General features: G+C 35.3%; 3 protein-coding genes across 4 annotated transcripts; 1 reads left to right on the forward strand and 2 right to left on the reverse strand.

Annotated features, from left to right (window-relative positions):
- Positions 1–1,331: 1,331 nt before the first annotated feature.
- Positions 1,332–14,346, forward strand: gpkow (G patch domain and KOW motifs). The gene is made up of 11 exons (XM_051902838.1): positions 1,332–1,537; positions 1,655–1,827; positions 3,085–3,224; positions 5,588–5,694; positions 9,175–9,382; positions 10,325–10,457; positions 11,610–11,790; positions 11,876–11,999; positions 12,201–12,270; positions 12,370–12,455; positions 13,301–14,346. Exons 1-11 carry the CDS (start codon positions 1,356–1,358, stop codon positions 13,427–13,429), a joined length of 1,533 nt encoding a protein of 510 aa, XP_051758798.1. The 5' UTR covers positions 1,332–1,355; the 3' UTR covers positions 13,430–14,346.
- A 1,215-nt stretch (positions 14,347–15,561) lies between these two features.
- On the reverse strand, positions 15,562–18,144 carry pqbp1 (polyglutamine binding protein 1). The gene is made up of 7 exons (XM_051902843.1): positions 18,028–18,144; positions 17,788–17,854; positions 17,582–17,693; positions 17,210–17,310; positions 16,891–17,124; positions 16,721–16,799; positions 15,562–15,920 (listed from the first exon to the last, which is right to left on the reverse strand). The coding sequence occupies exons 2-7, from the start codon at positions 17,852–17,854 to the stop codon at positions 15,746–15,748; spliced, it is 768 nt and encodes a 255-aa protein (XP_051758803.1). The 5' UTR covers positions 18,028–18,144; the 3' UTR covers positions 15,562–15,745.
- Positions 18,145–19,083: 939 nt separating this feature from the next.
- On the reverse strand, positions 19,084–25,601 carry pold2 (polymerase (DNA directed), delta 2, regulatory subunit). 2 transcript variants are annotated; one of them, XM_051902842.1, is made up of 11 exons: positions 25,447–25,601; positions 25,072–25,287; positions 24,870–24,991; positions 24,656–24,779; positions 24,452–24,566; positions 21,541–21,739; positions 21,363–21,443; positions 20,940–21,097; positions 20,724–20,851; positions 19,438–19,539; positions 19,084–19,327 (listed from the first exon to the last, which is right to left on the reverse strand). In XM_051902842.1, exons 2-11 carry the CDS (start codon positions 25,283–25,285, stop codon positions 19,167–19,169), a joined length of 1,404 nt encoding a protein of 467 aa, XP_051758802.1. In that variant the 5' UTR covers positions 25,286–25,287; positions 25,447–25,601; the 3' UTR covers positions 19,084–19,166. The 2 variants fall into 2 exon arrangements, with proteins under 2 accessions (XP_051758802.1, XP_051758801.1); XM_051902841.1 differs by having other exon boundaries at positions 25,072–25,307.
- Between the last annotated feature and the right edge of the window lie 44 nt (positions 25,602–25,645).

Here is a 25,645-nt window from a genome sequence, read left to right on the forward strand (position 1 = left end):
CCAAACAAACTGAATAGCTTTTTTGAATTTTCTTGGCATTAGCAGCACCATGAGTGATTTTCAGTTTCACACAGCAACACGTCCACTTAGAAACAATGGCATAGCCCAAATCTTACCTTCATAGTTATCGTTATCCTCATCGTGTGTCCCGAGGCGTTTTAATCCGCGTAATTGTTTTGACTTTCTGAATAAATGCGCTGATCGGTCACATTGCAGCGGTTATGCTGAGTCTGGCTTCTCGCAGCGCTCAATAAGCAGAACACGGCGACAGTATCGATTATGAACTGGAGCACAGTGTCACGGATGTCCGTGAAGGCATGCTGCGGGAAGCGATGCGTGTCACCGGTCCAGATCGCATCTAGCGCACGCTTCGATATTCCCAGGCGCAGGCAATAAAGAAATAACACTGTAATAAGAGTAAGAAGCGATATTGGAGGCGCTGAGGGGAGGGAAAGATATAAGGGGAAGAACCGCCCCTTGTGTAAACGAACCAGGTAGTTTGCCGGTTTTGTTAAAAGCATATCAGGTCAAGGGAGAGAATGCGGACAGGTGAAGTGTGAGGATTAAGAGGATAAGTGAGTTGGGAAACTATGTGGAAGTGCATTTAGCCTAAATTTTACCACACTCTCCCTGCTAAATAAATAAATAAAAGCTTAAACCAGATGGTTTGCTGTTCTCTAAGATTGATATTGGCCTGTTTACTGGTTTCAGATGGACTTTGGGCACAGCTTTTATCAGGCTAAACCGGCAACAATCTTAGGCTGGTTTAGCCCTGGTTTTATCCCAAAACTAGTTTATCCCTGGTTTTGATACCCTTTTATTAATCACTGATACACCTTTTATGAAACTTTTTACAAACCTTTGGCCAGACTTTGTGGGCAAAATATAAACAATTAGATTAAATTTAGACATTTGTTTTGCTTTTTATGCTTTTTCTTGCATAACTCCTGTATATTATTTTGAATTACAACATTTATTCATATTTAGGAGCAAAAAACTACAAGTTTTAGTAACATAATAATACATTTTTACTAAAAATATGTGTAGCTTTATATTTTCACTGCTAATTTACCCCCAAATCCCCCTAAATTAGGGGTCAATGCAAGATGAGTTGAACCAGGTAGAACTATTACTAATAATAATACTATATTAGTAACAAAATAGAACAGTTATTTATGCGTTACCAATGTTAGACTCTAAAGTTTCTCTCAAATATATTTAAAACATTAAAAAGAAGTGATACAGTCGTTAGTAGTGTGTTGCATTATGGAAATTGTAGTCTTTTGAATCTTTCAGGTATAGAGATGTTGGCACAATAAAACTACATTTACCAGCGACTACAAACCACAACAAACATGGCGTCGCCGGAGCCGCATCAGGAGCGTCAATCACTGAAGATTAATATTAGCCAGGATGATGGAGGCAAAAAATCTGCTCCAATATCTTTCGGTTTTAGTAAAACATTGAGCAGGGCCAAACCAGGGAAAGCGGAAGAGCGAGATTATTTAGTTGAAGTCGAAGGGAAAGAACTAAAAGGGTGAGTTGAAGGCTAACGTTAGCTAGGTTAGCAATAGTCTCATTTGAAAGCAGTATAATGTGGATTGTTTATATCTCATCGTGTGCTTCAACTTGTGTATGTCTGCTGCTTCTACAGAACCAAACCGGTGGAGAAACCGAAGGAGCTGGTTATCCCGTTGATCCACAAGAACCGCTGGTACCGGCAGGATGCTGAGCGAGGGGACAAGAGCAGCGAGGACAAGACCAAAGATCCGCCCCAGGAGGTGCAGGACACGGTGGAGTCTCAAGCCGTCAAAGAACTCATCGAAGGTGTGTTGCTCTATTATTCGTTCTGTTGATTTTGGATGTGTTTTGAAACCTAGTAAGATGCCTAACAAGGAAACATTTTGGGGCACCCACAAATATAACATAACTATAAACTTACATGATTCATGACATTTAGGCTGGAATACAACGTCAGTCAGTACCATTGTACATGAATATTGTAATAATTTAGTGTTTGAAAAATGTCAATGTACTACAAAAAGTTGCCTATGATGCACTAAAAGGCTGTCCAGGTCGCTAACTAGATTTTAAAACACAACATTTCACTTGTGAAAAAGAATTGTGCTTAACTCTATTGATGTGTACTATTGTACCTCAAATCTTAAATGAAAAACAAAAAAGTACTTGCACTTTCATGACTGTTTCTTAATACACTTAACTTCACTTTTAAATCATTGTTTTCATACTATTTTGTCATGTTATAAAGAAGTACTTTATTTTTTATGTGTGGACTAACATACTAAAGCACATAAAAAGTACATTATTATAATTTTATCTTTAGTGTATTATTTGATATTACATTTAAAAGGTAATATATTTTAAATGTACTAAATTGCAATAATTATTACAAATGTGTAATTACAAATACTTTAAATACACAACATACAAGTTTCAATAGAAATGACAAAGAATATTTTAATTTACTATAAAGGCTTGTCAGTACATTCATCAGTACACTTAAAACATATTTCAAATACAAAATAAGTAATTTTGAAATTACATATAAAGATATACTAAAGTCCTACTTAAGTGTGTCAAAATGCTCTTAAGTTCAACTATTTGCATTTAATAAAAATTTAAACTACAATACATTTTCATTTAATTGCAAATAACATGCGATCATATGTCCAAAAACATTGCATTCTGTTCACACTTTAGTGTGAAAACATTATTTTCATAATACATATCTTTTTTTTTTTATATAAGTATGCTAAAGTATCCAACTGCTTTTTGACAAGGGCTAATGGAGGAATCCATGTGCTTCCATATGCAGTAGTTTTTCATTGATGTAATGCTTGACATTATATGCTTCATTAATAATTCTTAAAACTCAATTGGTGTGGCAATAATGTGGCTTAGTGGTTGTAGATCTGGGATGGTAAGTCAAAGGTTGTAGGCTGAACTCCTTCAGTTATTGTACTAAAAATACAGCAAGTCACTTTTTTTTTTTTAACAAGAAAGCATTTACTAAATGAACAATAATGTATTAATGTAGTTCTGTTTGAATGTCATCTACTACAGAGTCTCAAAAACACCAGGAGAGATGGAAGAACGGACCACAGTCGGATCCAAACCTTTCCATTCCTCTTCTCATGCAGAATCAAGCTCCTGAGGGCTTTGAGGATGGTGACAAAGTCAACGTGGATTTGCGACCAGAGTCGGTAAGTCCATGATGGATACAAAAAAATAAATAAATAATAATAAATTTAAAAAATGAATGGAAGGTTCGGCATCCCTGTTTTAGCCAAAGTTGAGCCCCTTTAAAGCTTTCAGATTATTAAATTATTAAAAGGGATAGTTCACCCAAAAATGAAAATTCTGTCATCATTTACTCACCCTCAAGTTGTTTCTGAACAAAAGAAGATATTTTGAAGAATATGGGAAACCAAACAGTTGATAGGCCAGTAAACAGCAGCAACAACTGTTTGGTTTCCCATATTCTTCAGAATATCATCTTTGTGTTCAGCAGAAGAAAGAAATTCATACAGGTTTGGAACAACTTAAGGGTGAGTAAATGATGACAGAATGTTCATTTTTGGGTGAACTATCCCTTTAAATTTTTAAACACTTAAAGGCTTTTGCAAATACTTTGTCTCCTCCTGAGAATCCTGCACATAGGATACGTTTTTTAGTGTCAAATTCATCATAGCAAATGCTATTGAATTAAATGGAAAAATCTTGTAAAGTAGGATGAATCTGTCCTTATAGATCCAGAATGACTGTGAGGTTATTCTACAGAACGAGACTGTAGTGTGCACTCAAGTCTAGTGGACTCTATACAAGGACATGACTGTAGCATTAGTGTGAGTCACAGTCATACAGATTTAAAGTTCTGTGAATACTGCGAGTTGAGAAATTCTAAACATTAATGGTTCAAGAATTGAAAATTGTTTGTAGTATTTGGTTTTCTCCTTCTGGATTTTGGTACAGTTTGTCTAGCTAAACAAAATGGCAATGGCTTAGCTAGACACAATGGCTTAGCCAAAACAATGGCTAATGCTATTAGCGATTTAGCTATGGCTAATAGCCAAAAGTTGTTTCATAAGAAGAATAAGATTTTTTTTAATGAATTTGAAAGAAGTCTCTCAAAGAGCCAACGTGCCGATCACACAGAGTACATTTTTGCAGTAGAATGGGGAAAAAACAAAAAAAAAACAAAGTCTTGAGACGTTTTTAAAAGTTGAATTTGTTTTAACTTTACTTGGCTTTCTAAACATGCGTCTCTTTTTTGCGAGACGCAAGTGCAAAGGTCAAATATGTCCGTCTAGTACATGTCTACATAGATAGAAAACAATGGAAAAGCAGCGCAGAAAATGCATTCTGTGTGAATGGTTTTGACTTAACCAAGATCTTCTCCACATTCTCTATTTCTGCAATGTTTTAAATGAACAACGCAGCAGTGCTGAATCTAGTGGGTTAAACTGTATAGGCAAACAAAAACATTAAAACGCAACAACTTTTATATCACCGTCACTCATCTCGTGTGCCACTGATAAGGCTGCCTGACGCACACCTAAAATTCGGATATGCTATTTTTGAAGTTAAATTCGGCGAGTATTCGAAATGTTTTGAATTTTTATTTGACAGTCCTAATGGATATATTAGAAAAGTAAACCGAATCAATTTTGATTTTCATCCAGACGTAAATGGAAAAATAGAAAATTGTTTCATAAATTCTGCCTCATTAATCATTTAAAACAAAAAATGGACCTCAATAAAAATCCCATGTTAGTATGCTGTCTGTTTAAAAGAGAAATGGCTATTGGTGTTGCACCACTTTGTACTCGCTGTATATAGCTGTTATCAGTTTTGTATAGATATAAATCTGGGCCACATCAGTGTGTTTTAACATGCTGAGGGTTTCTAATGCAATTGTAGCTGCTGATTTGTGAAGTGTGTTTTTATTAAAACTCATTAGTGTTCTATCAGTGTATGTTCTGCAGCTCGGCTGGTCGAGCTGTTGTCCAGTAATGGTGCCAAATGTGGTGTCAGCACAGGGCAGTTCAAGGTCATTGTACATGCAGTGCTCTTGTTACATTTACATTGTTTGTTTGTGTGTGTGTGTGTGTGTGTGTGTGTGTGTGTATGTATAGGATAAGGGCGTGTCCTAATGAAATGAGTGATGAAGAACTCTCCTGCTGCATCCAAACAGCTTACTCTGCATAAACCCTCTCTCTCTGTCTTACACACACCTCCAGTGTCATTTTCTCCTGCAGTGCAAGTCCATCACTTGTAGATTGTTGTGAGAGCGCCAGCTACAGCTTGATTAGGCTTTAACACAGCTCAGTCATTATGAGTGAATTCTACTCTGCCTGTCAAAGCGCTTGTTTATTCCACTATGTAAAAAGAAGCTGTACTATTTCATCTAATTATCAGCTTCTCTGTAGGTTGAGGTGTGTGTTTCTAATTAGTGTTTTGTGTCTGAATGTGTTTTTGGTTGCTTTGTAAGTCTGCGCGTGTAAGCTTTTGCTTGATTTCTCTGTGGAGATGTTTGAGATGTGTATTGAATATTGATCTGATTCAGTCCACAGAAGCAGACTATGAACTTGTTCCTGTGGAGGCTTATGGGTTGGCCATGCTGAAGGGAATGGGCTGGAAGCAGGGAGAGGGAATTGGACGCACATTTAAACAGTAAGGACCTCTTTTTTTTCTTTTTTCTTTTTTTTTTCTTTTTCTTTTTTTTCTTTTCAAAGAGTGGGGAGGGAGCTGAAAAATGTAACCTGTTAATCCAACATGAGCGCCACGACTCTAGTGTGCCACTATAGCCTCGTTCAGATTGTCAGTCCATTCCAATTTTTGATCCGATTTGAAATCTGATCAGATTTATCAAGTGTGAACAGCAAAAAATCACATGAAATGTGATTTTTACAAATCCGTTTCAAGATACTTTCATATGTGGTTTGAAATACTATTTAAATCGCCTTTCTGGAAATCCATTTTAGTCCAGCACGGCAGCTACACATTGTCATATTGTAAATAAGACAACATCTGTATTGCAAAGCCCTCCATGTTGCGGTTGTTGTTTTTGGTGTATACCTACCAACACCAACATCATTGCCATAGAAACCAATGCAGATATTCTGGAAAATGAAAGAGAGCCACGGGACACACATATCAGATCTGTGAACGGTCAATAATTTTAAGATCAGATTCCAGTTAGATACTCAAATAATCAGACTTTGACTGACAGAATGTAGCCTATGTGTTGAACATTTTAATTTTTTCATTTATTTATTTTTTAAAGTGCCATTGATTCTCAGCATATTGATATGTTTTTGTTTGTTTGTTTGATTTTTAATTTCCATGACAGCTTCTGTGACTATTTTTATGGTGAGAAAAGTGTATGGTAAAACTAAATCTATTTTTGCTTAAATATATTTGGATTAACTTTGTTAAATTTATTTTCTTAAAGTGTTAACTGAATAAAAAAAAAGTTAAGTTAAACCTAGGGCAATCTAATAAAATATCCTTGAGGAATAAAAGATTTTGACAAAAAGAATATGTTGGTGGATCTTCTCCTAATATTTAAAAACTTGTCAGATGTTCTTGAAAAGCTTATATTCAAAAGTACAGTGTAATATACCATCATAGCCATCACAATATTAAAAATCAGATGTTTTAAAGTTGAAAATTCTACATTCTTATTTTTGATTTAATAACATTTTTATTATTTATTATCTTTAATTATTAATTATAGCCTAAGTGATGGGTTACTCATTCATCCCTAATTGATACGTAGACCCCTTTTATATAAAATATACTGTATGTATATGGGTCAATGACATTTAAGGATTTTCGAGAGGCCAATACAAAAAATAATATCTATTGCAATTGTTCAAACATTAAGAATGTTGTGTACACATAAATTTAAATTTAAAGTGATTTTAGTGGGGTTTTTTTTTTTGTTTGTTTGTTTTTTTTTTTTATCTAGATGAATTGGCCATAGCCTTAAATGTCCTGTGGTACGACTGTGATTTATCTTAAAATTAATTCATTTCCTTAACATTTATTTAATAGTTATTGCTATTATTGGTCGCACCACATGATGTGTGGTCGCTCCAAATGACACAAAGACCTTAAATATCATTAAAAATCTATTTAAAGAGATCAATAAACAATCAATTTTATACAAAAAAAAAAAAGATTTAAACCAGATTTTATTAAAATTTCACAAACAAACATTTTATAAACTTTTTTTTTTTTAATTAATATTTTAATTCATCAAGGACACATTAGGACTAAATTGATCAAAAGTGACAGTAAAGACATTTATAATTTTACTAAAGATTCTATTTTAAATAAATGCTGTTCTTTTGAACTTTCTATTCATCAAAGAGTCCTGACAAATAATATATATATAATAATCATAAATGTTTCTTGAGCAGCATATTAGAATGATTTCTGAAGGATCATGTGACATTGAAGACTGGAGTAATGATGCTGAAAATTCAGCTTTGATCACAGTTTACTATATATTCACACAGAAAACAGATATTTTAAATTGGAATAACATTTCACTCTTCTCCTAGCAAGGTGTAACTCTTTCTTGCTGCAGGGTCAGAATTAACACGCTGCCTATGGTCAGCGGTTTTAATAAATGCATAATTACCAAACTGAAATTACATGATTTTTTTTTTTTCTTCATTTTTCTCATAATGTACAATACAAACATAAACTGTTTGAAATATTTTTATAAAATGACCTAAATTGCATAAAAAAAATATTTCAAATGATACTAAAATAAAGTACTTTATGTATATAAACCATCAGTTGAATATAAAAGCACAAAAACTGCCAATCTAGGACATATATCTATCATGGAAAACACTCTGCAGTGGTCGCACCACATGATATTAGGTGGCACCACATGATATTTTCAAATTCACCTAAACAAAACAAGCTCTCTTTTTTTTTAAGGTCATACCACATGATATCCAAATGTGGTAACTACATACCAGCCGTTAAAAAGGTTATTTTTCCCCCAGTTTAAGACAGAGTTACAAACCTACTCGCTGCTTCCATGGGTCCTTCGCAAATTGGTATATGATGCGACTTCCTGTCTTTGAATGGATTTCAACATGAAAGTCCCAAAGTGGTAGTTTTTTAAAGTTCGCACCACATGATATTTCACAAAATGGACATCATCGGACAACATTTGTTTGTATATGAAGATGGAAATATAAATACAAATGCTTTGCCATTTTGTACAGGATTACAAAACGTGTTGGAAATCATGCCTAATAGTGCAGAAAATGAATTTGAATAAATTTAGAGTAATTTCAAAGACATTTCCAAAACAGAAGTTATGGCCGGACGGTCGCACCACGTGATATTTTGAAAAGTTAAAGCGAGTACATGCACTGGAGAGGTACTACTATGGTATCTTTTTATGCATTTAAACCAAATTTTAACTGAAAAAAATGCAATCGGACAGAAAATGTAGGCGTCACGTCATTGACCCATATATGTATGTTTTTTTTTTTTTTTTTTTTTTATATAATTTTTTTTATGATCTGTAGGTCTCTAGGTCTCACTTTAAAGATTCATTTTTGTTCATGACTATTCATCTACACTTGTGGTTATTTTTGTTTTTAAAGCTGTCACAGTTTATCCTCTTTAAAATAATGAAATATTAACAGCCATACGTCCAGCATTATAAATCATCTCACGTTGACCATGTGTTTGAAATGCCTCAAATAGCTTTTTGACCTCTGCAGTATCTTTATAGTTTCGTCACTGTTTTGTGCGATAAGCGCTTTCTAATGCACGTGATGTTTGGCTCTCTGCGAGTCTTTTCCGCTCATGTTTCCTTGTGTTGGGATTATTGTCCCAGTTGGAGACATTAATGATGCGAGATTATGATTTTATGTCAAATGCAATGAAGAATTATTTCAGACCGGCTGAGGGAATCTTTGGCGCAGACTGGCCGCACACTTTTTAATCTTTTGTGCTTACGGGCCCATCTGTCCGCTTGTATGGACATGGAAACACACAGGCTGCTCTTTATGAGGGGCGGGATGCTGGCACACACGTGATGGAGATTGTGTTAGCTTGTGGTTTGTTTAAAATGTCCTTAAAGCTCCTTGTTTTGTTTCTTTTCTTACCTGTTAGAGATGTGAAGCCTATAGAGCATCAGTTGAGGCCTAAAGGACTGGGTTTGGGTGCTGATCGCTCGGCCATTAGAGACCTGGAGCCCGGCGTCCCCAAGAGACCCCCTAAACCTGGTGATGAGAAGGGGAAAGAAGAGGAGGCACTGGTTCTGGGGCCTGGAGGATGTGTGCAGGTCCTGGCAGGAGCCCATAAAGACCTGTACGGGAAGGTGAGTGGACTTTACTTCAACCAGATTCACTTCTGTGACAGTAATGGAGAACCAATGTACTGACACAGTAAAAAGCTGTTAGAATTACGTAAGATGGAGCACTACAAGGATTCTTGTGAGCCAGCAAAGCATATCTTAAGCATGAAATATTAGTGATCTAAGAAAAGTATGAGATTTTATATCCAGGGCCTTTATATCCTAGCTGAAACCAGATTGAATAGCCCTGACCATGTAAACTGAAGTGCAGAGGTAAAATGCACACAACGGTAATTACAAACGCGGTGTCTGGAAACCTGTTTGCTTTGACCTCATATCTGGTATTAATGCTTTTATGCTTTTATTGTGCTGTAGCCTGGACTATTATATTATTATATTTTATATAGAGACACAATACATTGGAGATATGCTTTTTTAAATAATACGAATTATTCCTGTATTAGAAAACGTTGTGGCACCAAGATAGACTACTATGAAGGGGGGCCCTTGGATTTGCTAAATCTGAACCTGTTTATATTTACCAAGAAACATTAAAGCTGTAATATGTATATATAAAGTTGATTTATATTTTAATATATATATATATATATATATATTTTTTTTTTTAATTCTTTTTAAGGTTATCAGCTTTAGTTGTTGGTTAATAAAAGTTGTTAGCACCCTCTCCTGTCAATTAATAAATTTTTAAGAAAATAATTTCCAGAATATTTTTTTTTTTGCGATATATATATATATATATATATATATATATATATATATATATATATATATATATATATATATATATATATATATATATATATTTGTGTGTGTGATTAAGAAAAAAAATATATATATTTTTTACTTTAATACAATAGTCTGAGTGACATTTATTCTTGATCTGTTTTCCTTATTTTTTTGCTCATTTTGTCTCCTTTTCTTGCTCTCACACTGTCTCTTTGACAGATAGAGGGAGTGGATCCAGATAACGCCAGAGTTGTAGTCAAACTTGCCATCGGCGGAAAGACAGTAACCATCATTCAGCACTCTTTAAAACTTGTCACCCGCAAGGAATACGACAAATACAGCAAAGACCTCAGTAAGTTTGCTCTTACATCTATATCCGTTGTTTATGTACAACTGAACACTGACAAATTGCTTTGAATTAGTGAATATAGTATTTCTGGCCAGAGTTTTCCAGTTATTCTACATACAAATCAAAAAACATTGGTCATGATTTTGTTATTCTTGCTAAATCTGGTCCTTCCCCATCTGTTTTTCCATTAAATATTCTATTAAAGATGAATAAAGAAGAATATTCATTCACAACACATTTAACGTCCAGAATTTGTCATGATTTCTTGTGAAAGTTAATGTCCAGTGGGAAATAATTTTTTTATTCATTATGATTTCAGTGGATTGTAAAAATGAGCTCTCATATTATTAGTTAATATTATTTTAATGTGCACTGATAAATTGTGCTTATAACTTATAGTGAACCGGCTCAGTTTTGATTTTCATGTTGTGTTTTAAATGGTTTAAGAACAGTTGAGAATACAGACTGAAGAACTGGCTTGACTTTGTAAGGTGCAATTTGAGCTTGTGGGAAAACAAGCTGTTTGGGTTCAAGCGTTTAAACCCAAAACATCATCAGCAAGTCTTTATTTTTCTGTAATCAGAAGCTGTGTGGTCTGGGATTCTCACAGGCAGGTTTGCACACGTGAAGCTAGTTTCATGTATGCAAATGAATTTTAAAATTGTAAATACTGCTTTTTGTGCTTTTGAAAAGACAATTAGTCGTTTTATTTACCAGATATTTAGCAAATTAATTGTCTATGAGTGTCCACTTGTCATTTCTTTTCTTTAAAAAAAGCAAAAATCTTAGGCACTTACAATGGAAGTGAATGAGGGCAATTCGTAAACATTAAAATACTCACCATTTCAAAATCATAGCCACAAGACATAAACAATGCGCGTTAACATGATTTTAGCATTAAAAATGCAGCAAACCCTAAATTTCTAAAACGGCTATAAAAATTGATTTAAACAGCTTTACAGCTCAAAAAAAATGTATACAAGTGCTTTTATAAAATGATTAGCTTCTATGAGATTAATAAAACTCAGTCAGATTAATAAAATTATTCCACACTTCACATTTCTGCTTTTTAAATTCTCCAAAAATTGGCCCCATTCACTACCATTGTAAGTGACTCAAAATAACTTGGAATTGATTGTTTTTTCTGTCTTCCAGGTCGTCTTAGTAAAGCACACAAGGACAAAGAAAGAGAAAAAGAGCGGGAACAGCAGAGAGAACGAGAGCAAAAGTTAAACGGTAAAGATGAGAGAGGAAAGACAGATAGAGATCGGGAGAGGGAGAAGGACAGAGAGAAAGATCAGAAGAAAAGGAAACACAGAGAATCAAGTGGAGACAGGTAAGACAGACATGCAAGAACACAATATTTTGCATGTATGTTATTGAATCGATATTTATCTGTTTGAACTTACTGTTCCTCCCAGAGAGAAGCCTCCCCCGGCAAAAGAGTCGCGTCCCTCCCCACCAGCCCCCTCATGGCTCCAACGGGACCTCCGTGTGCGTTTCATAGATAAAGCATTCAAAGGAGGCAAATACTACAACTCAAAGGTACTTAGTATTGTGAGCCTGCTTCTTTTAGTGTTGAGAGAGATTGAAGTGTCTGTACTGGTGCTTTAGGGATGTAACACGCAGGATGTGTTCTTGTTTTTTTTTTTTTTTTTTTAAGAGTATCCATGATTAAGATATTATGAAGCCATAAGATATTAGTATAAATTTAAGTTCATTTTTTAAATTGTTTTGTGTGTTTAGATGAGAGTCGAGGATGTCGTGACGCCCCACACTTGTGTGTGTCGTACAGAGGACGGCAGGCTGCTGGACGGTACGACACACTTTCACCTTGACCATTATAAGAGGCATTTGAACAGTGAGGCTCTGGTCTAATAACTGGTTTTAAGTTTTACTTATTCGTCTGTTTCAGATATTAGACAGAAAATGCTGGAGACCATTGTACCCAAGAATGACTCGGACTACATTATGGTGGTTCTGGGAGAACACAGAGGACAGGTATATGACACATTCACTTGTTTGTATAGTACAGAATGGCTCTGTTCTGAATCCTAGTAGGCCGCCTACTTAGACAGCATTGTAGGCCTGATAGACACGCTTCTGAACTTCATCAAGGTGTTATACACAGAATAATGTTCATAATATGTTGTTGTTAACTAAAACTATTAAAATAATTTTCATTAAAGTAAAGCTAAAATATAAATATTACATGAAATACTTAAACTTAAAATATAAAGAAATGTTGGCAGGTTATTAAAATAAAACAAGTTAAAGTACTAAAATTACAAAAAAAAAAATGTAAAACGCTAATTTGAAATAAAAAACAAATAAAATGGTGAAAAGCACTTAAAATTAACTAAAACTTAAACAGAAATTAAAATAAACTCAAAATATAAAATAATAGTTCATTCAAAATATTAATAAATAATATAATGGTATAAAAATAATACTAAAATAACATTGCTTATACCTCATTCACAGATGAGGCAATCCCAGAATGCACTGGAAGATGAATTTTATTTTAGTTGTTTTCACAACTAAAATGAGTTCTACCTAATTAAAATGAAATTTTTGTGTGTAGCATGTGTTTTTGTCCTGAGAGTATTGAGTCATTAGCATCATGCTAACATGCTTTAGAAAGTAGCTGCCTAAGTAGACGGCGAGGCAGCTCACAAGAATTTGGAACAGAGCCCATAAGTTATACTTATTGATATGCATCTGTGGTCCACACATTTTGTCAATCCTGTAATAGTTAAGTCTTTCATAATTTGTCATTTACTTCTATCCATATGTGAAGATGTGCATTTCTGCTGTAGAATCATAACACATGCCCTATCATGCAGGTGGGCCGCATCCTGAAGCGAGACCGAGAGAAATGTCGAGCCATGGTTCAGCTGGACCGTTACGAAGAGCAGCTGTTCACACTCGACTATGACGCCATCTGTCATTATGTGGGCGGAACAGAACACTGAGAAACCAATTGGATACAACACACCTTTCATCATCCCAACCCTGTTCTGATTGGCTTTCCTTAAAGGGATAGTTCACTCAAAAATGAAAATTCTGTCATCATTTACTCTTATGGTCTTCCAAACATGTATGAGTTTTCTTTCTTCTGTTGAACTAAAAAGAAGATATTTTGAAGAATGTTGGTAATTAGACAGATGGTAGCCATTGACTTCCATAGTATTTTTTCCCCCTACTATGGAAGTCAATGGCTATTGGTTACCAATGTTCTTCAGAATATCTTCTTTTGTGTTCAACAGAAGAAAGAAACTCATACATGTTTGGCTGAGTAAATGACGACAGAATTTTCATTTTTGGGTGAACTATCCCTTTAATTGCTAGTGACCAACATATCAGATACATTACATTTTTAATACAACGAAGACTTAATTTATTTTGCTAGTTGTGTTGTATTTTTAAATGCATCTGAATGATCAGACACGTGATCCTAAAACAACATAATATCCTGTTAGTAAGAGTCTGTTGTTACAAATCCACATTTTGCATATTTGGTGTTGTGCTTAGAAATGTGAGTGGGATCAATGATATAAAGTGACATTTTTCTCTCTGTATAGTGATAATGAACATTTACACAGGTCAGCCTTGTAGCATCAGTGTTTGAGTGTCTGCTGCTGATCTGGGAAGAAAATGAAATTGCATTTTGGCCCAATGTAATTAAGTAAATATAAAAAACAAAACAAACACAAAAAAAAAACTCACTGCCAGTTAATTATAATCCAAACACGTTTGAAACTGCTTGGTTTCTTCGTCCAAGATCTCAATTTATTAAACTGTTAATAGTTTGTACAACGTTATACACAAGCCACCTAGAATTTCCACTCATGTTATCTTTTTATAATAAAATATTAAAATTCCTTCAAAATGTCTTTGAATTGATCTCTTTATCTATTAAAACATCACTCATCCTTAACCCTATAAAGCATACTTCATCATATGTGATACACGAATTTCTAAGGCCTCTATAAACATGATCAACTTTCCTGACAAACCTGTTGTACACAAAGGCCTTTTAGTATGACTTAGAATAGATTTTTATAAAGTAAATGTAAGAAGAACTTGAATACTGTTTAATATTTCAAGATGAATATTTACTAGACTGAATCAACTTAGGTTTACTTGCTTAACCAGACATTTTTTTATAGATTTTTCTTCTTGATACTTATTTCATGTTAGGCTAAAGTATTTTTTTCTTAATTAAAGTGGCGTTCTTTTAGCCATGAACTAGCGTTGCTTCGTGTAGCCGGCGCCGCTCCACTGCCATCTATCGGCGTGGATCAGCATCGTAGACTGAGTTTTATGTAAATTACACTAAAACTAGTGAGTTTTAGAGCGGTCTCCACAATAATTCCATTGCCTGTCCAACAAGAACAAAAAAGTAACTTGGTTATCACTACTTCGGGTTTTCTCCATCATCAAATATTTCAACATTGTCTATGCCGATGTTTTCCGTTGTTTTTTTGTCAGACTTTCTGTCTTCTGGCTCCAGACCTTGCTTCTTCCGCCGTACTGATTCTGCCGTTGTCTTTTTCGCTTTTACTACTCAGGAAATGGTATTATGTTACTAAACCGCAGCCAATGAGCGTGAGCATTCTCTCCTATGTCGCATTTCAACATGGCGAAATACACTGAGGGCGACCCGCACCATACATAATTATAGAAAACTATTGAGCACACACTACAAAATAAATCTTAGACAATATTTTTGTTTTCCAGTACAAATATCTAAGATACAAAAAGTGAAAAAACGCTTAGGATATTAAGTCTTGAATTCGGCAAAATAAATAAATCATCAAAATTAAGTTAATGCTTAAAATAAGACAAAATATCTGCCAGTGGGGTCAGAATAATAAAACTTAGTTCAAAGGGATAATACTATTCTAACCTTTCTAGTTTTAAGTACAAATTCACTTATTTTTTCCCGGTATTCATGACTTTATAACTTAAGTCATTTATCATTTCAAGTAAATGTTTCTTGATTTGAGAATGTTTAGATATTTGTACTGGAAAACAAGACAAATTCTGAGTAAGAAACTCTTAATGTGTAGATCACTTTAAATTAGCACCAAACCACTGAATGCACCTTTAAACAAAATGTTTATTTTGCAGGAAACAACATCACTATGTTATGTAAAATGACAATTGTTTATAAAATGTATAACACAACACATGGTATATTTACAAATGAATCTGTCCTAAATGTAAGAAAAGAAATTACAAACGCCTTTTAACAGTCATAAAGGCTTTAAAGACACTGTTCCTGCTCAGTCATCATCACTATCATCATCCTCCTCCAAGCGTCGTGTGTTCTCGGCGTTCGCTCTCAGGACGGCTCCAGGACTGGGGTATGGCCTCTGCTGGAACAGGGGTCCTGCCGCTGTGGTGTCCGCTCCTGTCTTTGCCTCATTGCGTTTGGGGAGACCAGTGGACCATAAGCCCCTAAAACCAACAGTGCCATATAATGATCAGGAACATGTTCTTTATTACAGAAACAATGCATTTTTTAGAACTCATGTGAATGCAATTTGAGTACATTTCAGGAAATTTAGTATGTATCCATTGTAGGGCTCAATGATTTATGTGATGCAGAAAACATGGATGCCAAAGGCATCATAAGGCATTCATACAAATGTAATTTACTGTATAAAACATAATTAAAGAATTTGGCAAAATTTGGATGAATAAATCAAAAGTAGGGCTGTATGACTTATTACGTACAGGAATATCACACAATCTTTCTTCAATGTTTTCATTTAAACAGTAAAACTTAGTTGTCCAGCTTGTTTGCCAAAAGTAAAAATGAAAGGAATAGTTCAGATTTCATTTACATTTTAAACGATTAGTTAAGTTTTATACATTCATTTGATTACCACCGTTTGTGATAATAAATTTGTATTAAATCACAAAACAAGGAATCATAAATTTTTTTTTTTTTTAATTCTGGGGGGAAAAAATAATTTAATAGAGCACTTTTATTGTTACATTTTTAATTATTAAATTGTTCAATCTTTATGAATTCAATTGATTGATTAGACATCCTTTTTGATTATTACAATTTAATTAAACTATTAAAACGAAATCCAGAAAAATGAAATCGAAACACAGAATTTGGGAAAAAAAACTAAACCAATAAAATTGAACAGAAATTCAGCATATGTTGCACAGACACAGTGAGAGTATTATGTTATTTTACCATTTCAAACAGTGATAGTCTTAATATTAAACTAGCTGGTCATTACCTTGGAGCATCCGAATAGGCGCTGGGATCCATGGGATCCATTTCCTCCTGCTGCTGTTTTCGGCCTCCTCCTAGTCCTCCTAAAAAGGAGTTTGCATTTATTCAGGCTTACTGAGGCAATATTTTTAATTCTGAATTAAATATTTAATGAGGCAGATTATGCATAATTACCTCTCTTTGATTTGTTATACGGTGCACTGTCATCTCTCCGCATCCTTCTATCACGGTCCCTGTCTCTGTCCCGGTCTCGATCTCTATCCCTATCTCGATCTCTATCTCTGTCCCGTCCGTCCTCCCTGTCTCTGTCGCGCTCCCGATCACGCTCTCGTTCCCTCTCTCTGTCTCGTTCCCTGTCTCTCTCTGCCTTCTCATAGTGGCTGTCCCCTTTGTCATGTCCACTATCACCTGGGAAGTAAAACACAAACATTTTGAGCATATCTCTCAATAACATCACAAAATCCTTGTGTACTTCTGCATGTCCATGTCTTACCTTTCTGTTTCTTAGCCGCCTTGGTGATGACAGCAGAAGGATCATTGGGAGACAGCCAGCACACTAAATCGGTTTCCACATTCCAGTAGTACGGAAGACCGCTAAGGACAATTAGACAATAATATTTATATGTAATTAATAAAGATTCAGTCTGGAATTTTGGACATGTATCATGGTATTACCATGCTATTAACTTCAAGAATAATGAATATGGTAATTGCTCAGTAACAAAGTCAATTTCAACACATTTCCATCTCAAATCATTTTTGTGCCATAGTAGCATCATAGTATTTTTGTACTTTTACATTAAAAACGGATGGTTTTATATCTTAGAGCTGAACAGAGAAAAATAAAAGCTTATGAACAGCTTACCAAGAAGGGTCAAACACTTTGTACCAATTCGTTGGTAAATTTTCAAGTCTTGTAGCCTCATAATCAACGTTGTTATCATCGTAGTCTTCAGCGATGATCTCCTCTTCAGCCTCTGATGATGAGAGACAATAAATGAGAGCATGAACTTGTAATTTAGTGTGTTTTATGTATTACCCAGTAAGATAAATATGCATCATGCATCTTACCGTGGTCAGACTGCTTCACGATCCCTCTTTTGGCGAGGCGTGCAAGTAGAGCTGGAGGCAGAGGCATCTAAAGACAGAGCAAATCATCTCAGTGATCACACTAGTGTTGACCAGCCACGAGTAAACTGTTACTATCTGAAACTGGGCTGGCAGAATGCTGCTTTTGCATGCAAATAATGGACAGAATATTACACATGCAATTTTATTAAGAAATACATGACGGTGAGTGCAATAATATACCTTTATGATGTCCAAAAATGCAGTTATGTGGTTAACGTTTCATTGAAAAGAGACAAACAAGCGACGCGGACGCAGAACAATGACGTGGCAAAGCGTAACGTGACGTCATGTAAAGGAACAGGAATTAAACGTTTATCTGAAAGAAAAAAAGCGTATCTAAACATCTGAATACTTTTTCAAGAAATACGCCAAGAATATGGCGTTTAAACCAGTTTAAAAATTAATGTAAATGTAATACTTAATGGTTTTAACGCTAGATGGTGACAAAGACGCTCTGAAATTAATTTCAATGCCGAAATCCTTGATTTTGAGGATGTTTTTTGTTAACTGTCATTTTAAAAAGGCGGTATTAGTGTTTTTTTCAGTAGCAAATGCGCTGCTGATGTTTACCAAGTATTAGAAAAAAACGTAATATTTTGTATTTACTAATATGCAGTAAATACTAAATATTAACTACCGCATCAGTGTCTAAAATAAGAACAAATAATCAAACTACAAGCAACATCACAAATAAATACAATAGAGCAAATATTCAAAATAAAACAAACAGTGCTTTTCAGGTTTTTCCAGGTATCTAACAGTAGTTTTCAGGTACAGAAAATGGATAAAGTTATCAAATATAAAATAACACTGCATTATCTTCACTGTATAAATTAAATAAAGATTAATCATTACTGAAGTTACAAAAGCTATTCAGTCAACAGCAGTGAGTGATTTCTTTGTCATTTGTTGTTTGATTTAACCATATTAGCCTATAGATGCTTCATTCGAGATGGACCGCGGTGCAAGTGCGTGCCGAACCGTAAGTGGAGAACGGTACGGTTCGATTTTTTACCGAGAACCGTTGCATATTATATATATTATATATATAAACTTTCCTTTGAGGACTATGCATGGAGCAATTCAAAATAATCATGTAGCCGTTTCATGCATGGTGCATAAATGTAATAAAATGATAGAATAAAGGTGATTTTAAGTACATGAGGCAAATAACCTCAGAAACATGAGTTCGATACTACAGCATGTACACTACACCCGAAGAGGAAAAAGAGAATGTTTTCATACAAAAAAGGGAGCTTTATTAACAAACAACACAACAGAAACAAGTGAACAATTGTCATATGTTGATAAGTGAGTGTTTAATGGCTGATATTCATCTCACTGTCTTCATCATCCTCTGTGGAAAACGAGGAGAAGCAGACCGGCTCACACTCTAAGGTGCGTAGATTCACAAGACAGGCTGTCTGTGTGCTGCTGAACTCTGGGATTGCTACCAGGAGAACATCTTGTCCTTCAGGCCCTGAGACAAAAAAATAAGACAAAAATTACCATACAAAAAGATACCTGTAATGCATGGCCACAGTGTTACATAGTGCTGTTTTTAATATTATTAAACAGTCTTCCGTTCACCTGTGACTCGTTTAGATTGGTAGCTTGGTGCATTTCCACTAAAGTACACATGGGGGCATTCTTCCAGAATAAAGGGATCTTTCTGATAGAAAGGGTAACAACCTAAAGGGTCAACAGAACAAGTCAGAGCAATCTAGCATTTTCATGGTGCTTTATACAAAATAGAAATACAATGAATATTTGTTCCTTTGATAAATTTAAATGTTTTTTTTTTATGTTCTGAAAGTGTTTAATAAACAATAAGTGAAAAAAAATAAATAAATAAAATATATATATTATATATATACACACACATATATACATACCCAGGTGGAAAAAAAAAGTACATTTCTATAATGTACTTAAAGTGCTCTATTTTCGTGCACTAATTTTGTACTTAATATACTAAAAATTCTTCTTTAGTAATTCTTAAGATAATCTTAAGAACATTTAAGTGTACTCAACTGTTTTATTTTGAGACACCATGAACTATGAACATATGAACTAAAATGTGCTTTTAATATATTATCTCTGTATTTAAAAAAATTATTTAGATACTACTTATAGTACATTTGAACCCATAGTGTACTACAAGTGGTAACTAAATATATATATTTAAATACAGAGATAGTATATTAAAAGCACATTTTAGTTCATATTTCATGGTGTCTCAAAATAAAACAGTTGAGTACACTTAGATTTACACTTAGTACTAAAGAAGAATTTTTAGTATATTAAGTACAAAATTAGTGCACGAAAATAGAGCACTTTAAGTACATTATTGAAATGTACTTTTTTTTTTCCACCTGGGTATGTATATATATGATAAAGTAAAATATCTGCAGATATGGAGCCCCTGCAAGAACAAGGTAATGAGAAAAAATGAGAAAGAATATGAGGAAAATTTATATTTAAATATTTAAATGCTTTTGCATTCTCTCAAAAAATAAATAAATAAATAAATAAAAATTGCAAGTGAACACAAAACTGGTGACAAAAATGATGGGTGGGAGGAAAACTAGCACTGAAATATAATTTTTCCTTTAATTTTTCAAAATATCTCCTTAAAGGTTCCATATCATAAAGTCAAAAGTAAAAATAAAATCAATATTCCAGGTTATTTTAACCTCATATCTTTGTATTGCATTTTGTGCAATTACCACCAACAATAATTTCAACTCGCTCCACGGTGTGAATAAATGAACGTGAAGCGTGTATAACCCAGAATAACCCTATTAACAAATTAACAATCAGACCAAAAAATGTTACAAATAAATAAATAATCAGAGAAAATAATGTGTCCAGACCCAGTGTGTCTGGAGCGGTGGGAGCGAGGTGACGGAGTCTCAGTGTGCTTTCTAATATTTCCAGATGATCCTCCATACTGCTATACTTCACAATATCACTGACGTTCTGTCCTGCTGTGCCCAAGAACCTGAGACCACAAAACATTCACTGTCAGGTGCTGTTCATCAAATCATACCACTAATACACAATAAAAATAAAGGTAATTAGTTACTCACCGCACGCCATCTACGACAGCTTGGTATGGGTTGCTGACCAGCTGCAGGGTGGGGAAGGGCACAGACAGAGGGAACATGCAGCGGTGCAGAGGCTGCTGGGGTAGAGTGTAGTTTGTTGGGTCATACTGTCCAGGCATGACATCCACAGGTACAGAGGCCTGTAGAGGACAAATCACACATTACAGACACTTTGTAATGAAATTAAAAGCCCCTTCAATACCCATTTAGCAGTATAACTAAGACTTAAAAGAAATGGAATAAAAGGATAACAGCCAGTCTAATCCCACCATGAGATCAGAAAACAACTAAGAGCTATGGGACCTGGTCCTAGAAACTTGATATACGGAATATATTTCGGCTTATTCCCAAATTATGACCTCATTTTGGTCCTTCACCAACACACTTTGGGTAGCAAACACTCACCACTAACTGAACTAGAAGCTCATCCAGCAGTCTGATAGCCTCCACACTCCCAGCCTGAGTCTTCTTAGTCAGATACTTTGCCTTCAAATGGAAAACAAGATTAATTGACTAAATGTAATTGCATTCTGCTTAAGAACTTCAATTAGCACTGCTTAGACCTTAAGTCTCATTTGCACACCTTAGTTGTTGAGTCTTTGTCCTGAGTGCTTTGACTCAACAGGTTTCCAGCTAATATGACTCTAGAGATGGATGCTGCTCCGCTCTGCTCCCCCTGGTCTCCAAGCTGACCGGTTACCATATCAACCAAAAGTTGCAATCCCATCATGCTATCTGCTCTGGTGCCATTCAATCCCAGACCAGAGGCAAGAAGCACAAACCTATAATGAAACAGCAAAGACTACGTGTGTACCACTTTAACAGTAGGGATGCACAATATATCAGATATATCAGCTCAGTTCTCAGCCGATATACATGAAAGATTTTTTTTATTTACTGTTCAATTGATATCGTAGGGCTGGGTGGTATATCGAGTTAGTATGATATATCGATATATTTTTATAAACAATGTAGGATGAGGCAATAACTTTCATATAGATATATAATAGTTTGATATTAGGAGCGTATCTGAAAAATAGTGGAGGACACAGAATGAGCTGCAGCGGGGAAAGTGCATCATCCAATTTGTCCTAAAAATGAGACATGCTTTATATTACGAGCTTCAAAACATATCATTGCATAACTAACATTTCTCAGGTATATTCTCCATCAGTAAATGTCAGAAGGTCATGCAACCTTCCATTTTGCCATCAGGAGTGGACGAGCCTGCAAGCTTAGCTAGTCTCCAGTAAACTTCACAGACTTCAGTGAACGAGCGACGTCATGAGCATGCACGCCAAAGAGACAATAAAACAGGAGCACAATAATTCTAAAATATACATTTTGCTAAAATATTTGCTATTGGACATTAAATGTGCCAAATGTAGAATTTTAAGCCTAAAAGTAAGTGTATTTTTATGATAGAAGTAACTGTGAAGTGACAATTGTAATGGGGTAATCTAAGCTCAGATGAGTGAATGTGTTTCTCTTAAAGGAACACTCCACTTTTTTTGAAAATAGGCTCATTTTCCAACTGAGTTAAACAGTTGAGTTTTACCATTTTCGAATCCATTCAGCCGATCTCCGGGTCTGGCGGTACCACTTTTAGCATAGCTTAGCATAGTTCATTGAATCTGATTAGACCGTTAGCATCTCATTAAAAAATGACCAAAGAGTTTCCATATTTTTCCTATTTAAAACTTGACTCTTCTGTAGTTACATCGTGTACTAAGACCGACAGAAAATTAAAAGTTGCGATTTTCTAGGCCGATATGACTAGGAACTATACTCTCATTCCGGCGTAATAATCAATGAACTTTGCTGCCGTACCATGGCTGCAGCAGGAGCAATGATATCACGCAGCATCTCTCACAAATGTCTCCATGGTTGCAAGGCACGCTCCCTGTGCAAGCAGGGGGTCACAGGCGCTGCATAATATCATTGCGCCTGCTGCACCCATGGTACGGCAGCAAAGTTCCTTGATCATTACGCCGGAATGGCAGTATAGTTCCTAGTCATATCAGCCTAGAAAATCACAACTTTTCATTTTCCATCGGTCTTAGAACACGATGTAACTACAGAAGAGTCAAGTTTTAAATAGGAAAAATATTGAAACTCTTTGGTCATTTTTTAATGAGATGCTAACGGTCTAATCAGATTCAATGAACTATGCTAAGCTATGCTAAAAGTGGTACCGCCAGACCCGGAGATCGGCTGAATGGATTTGAAAACGGTAAAACTCAACTGTTTAACTCTAGGGGAGTTGGAAAATGAGCCTATTTTTTAAAAAAAGTGGAGTGTTCCTTTAACATTTTACATTTAGTCTGTGCTTTTGTTTTTATTTTTTTCAGTTTAGTGAATTTAACTTCTGCTTTAAAAAGCATTATTTTTGTTTTTAGATTGTAATGTTGTTGTTTTAATGTTAAAATGTAATGTGATTTTAACTCCTTTTTTTTTTTTTTGCACATATTATACAGCATAGCCTACATTCACAGGGTTTCTACAGGTTTCATCAAATCTAATTTAATGCTTTTTAATGCCCCGCGGATACCCTGATTCACTATATTTGTTCAATATGAGCATTGTTTGTAGGACAACACTGGGCAGGTGTGAAATTAAAATTTATTTTAAAATAAAGACAGATTTTTTTCCCGAATAGAAAAGTTGAAAATACAGAGATATATATTGTATATCACCATCCAGCCAAAAAATACAGAAATGTGATTTTCAGGTAGGAGGTCAAAGGTTTTATCTGACACACTTTATACATATATAGGATCTCCACAAGGTTGTGTACTGTCATCCATTCTCTTCATACTTTATGAAGTGCTGAATGTGCCAAAGTTCTCAGGTTAATTGTGATGTTGTTAAATATGAAGATGACACAGTTCTCTCCCTGCGTTCAAGCTCGGTGTATGATGATAGTGATTTAAGGGATAATTCACCCAAAAATGGAAATTCTGTCATCATTTACTCACCCTCAAGTTGTTCCAAACCTGTATGAGTTTCTTTCTTCTGTTGAAACACAGAAGAAGATATTTGAAAGAACATTGGTCACCAGTTGACGGTAGCCATTGACTTCCATTATAGTATTTTTTCCCCTACTATGGAGTCCTCGTCCTAAATATTTTATTTTTTCGATAATCCGTTAAACTTGAATGCATCACAATAAGGAAGAAAAGATCTTTCAACAATTCTGTTTTATAGCGACTTCAATACTAATCATTTATCAATTAACATTCATAACATGAAAATCATTATTAGTTTATCATATCGACCAGAATTGTAATATTAGTGAATCCCTATTACACTACACCCTATTACTATTAAGGGCCTAATGTTTAGAGAGTCTGAAGGTCGTGGGTTCGAGTCTCAGTACCAGCAGGAAATGTAGGTGGGGGGAGCTTGTACGCAGGGAGAGGAGAACTGTGTAGAAGAGGGGGGTGAACAGCGCTCTCTTCCTCTCTCATCACCCACGACTTGTGTTTCTGTACCTGTCTGAACTGAGAGGCTGTCTGGGTGTCTGTGGAGGAATATCAGCCATGCAGAAGTCTTCAACAGTGAATTTCCCATCATTCTTCTCTGCACCCATGATGGCAATTACACTACCTGGAAATACCATTTCATTACAAAGCAGGAAAATTGAGATGCATGAGATGTTTGAGACCGATAAGTTTATCTTTCTATATGTATCCCACCTGTTACAAACTTGGGTGTGTCGATGTTGCCCTCCAGTTTAATCCTCTGAAGTTCATCCTCCAAAATAAGCTCATCTGATTGGCTGATGTATTTGGCACGAGGCGGCTGGGGCAACAGATTGTGCTGAAGAGAGAAAAGTCATGTTAAAAGGGAAGACTGAGATGGACAAAAAAACAAAACAACTAATGTTTGAAACATCAGGTTATGTCTAACCTCCTCACTGATCTCCTTCAGGATGGAGGGCTGCAGCTCCATGTGTTTGAATATGGTGCCCACTATTATACACTGTTCACCCATCTGCAGGTCACACAGCTTCCTGATGGGCACGACACAACCTGCCACACACATTCACTCATGTTCAGAAGCGGTTCGGATAAAATACCAGCCTGTCAGTGAGTTCATGGATGTTTCTCACCCCACTTCTCCGTGGCTCTGTCGGTGAGGATGTGTCTCATCTGCATGAGTCTGGTGGCGTAAATGTGCGCGTACTGGCGGCTGAAGCTGCGCTCGCCGAGGCGGAATCGCTCCGAGCAGCCGCTGTATGAGGGCTGCTGACGGTCAAACACGGGCTCCTCTGAGCCTGGAGGAGCCAATAACGTCTCCTTCGGCACGATCACGTCTGAGAACATGACTGACGGCAAGTTTTGGACGCTAAATCAACAATTAAACAATTTTATGTGCATACAATATAAATGCATTATACTTTTTTTGTACATTTACTGAAAATCTATGGAGTTGTCAAACAAGCATCTTACTGTAGGCTAACAGCACCGTAGCTTCACTTCCTTACCTTGTTTCTTATTTGCTGTGTTGGTTTTCTACAGTATATTGTAAATCTAGTTTAATTCGATGATAAAGTAAACAAAATAAACAACAAAATCAGATCGACCTAACCTGTGTTGATTTTTGGTATCTCCCGCTAAATATTTCACCTCTGACCTGTATGAAAATGTGACGCGAGTTCCGCTAAATAAACGCTTTCAAAATAA

This window comes from Ctenopharyngodon idella, chromosome 8 (assembly GCF_019924925.1).
Source record: "Ctenopharyngodon idella isolate HZGC_01 chromosome 8, HZGC01, whole genome shotgun sequence".
NCBI lineage: Eukaryota > Metazoa > Chordata > Actinopteri > Cypriniformes > Xenocyprididae > Ctenopharyngodon > Ctenopharyngodon idella.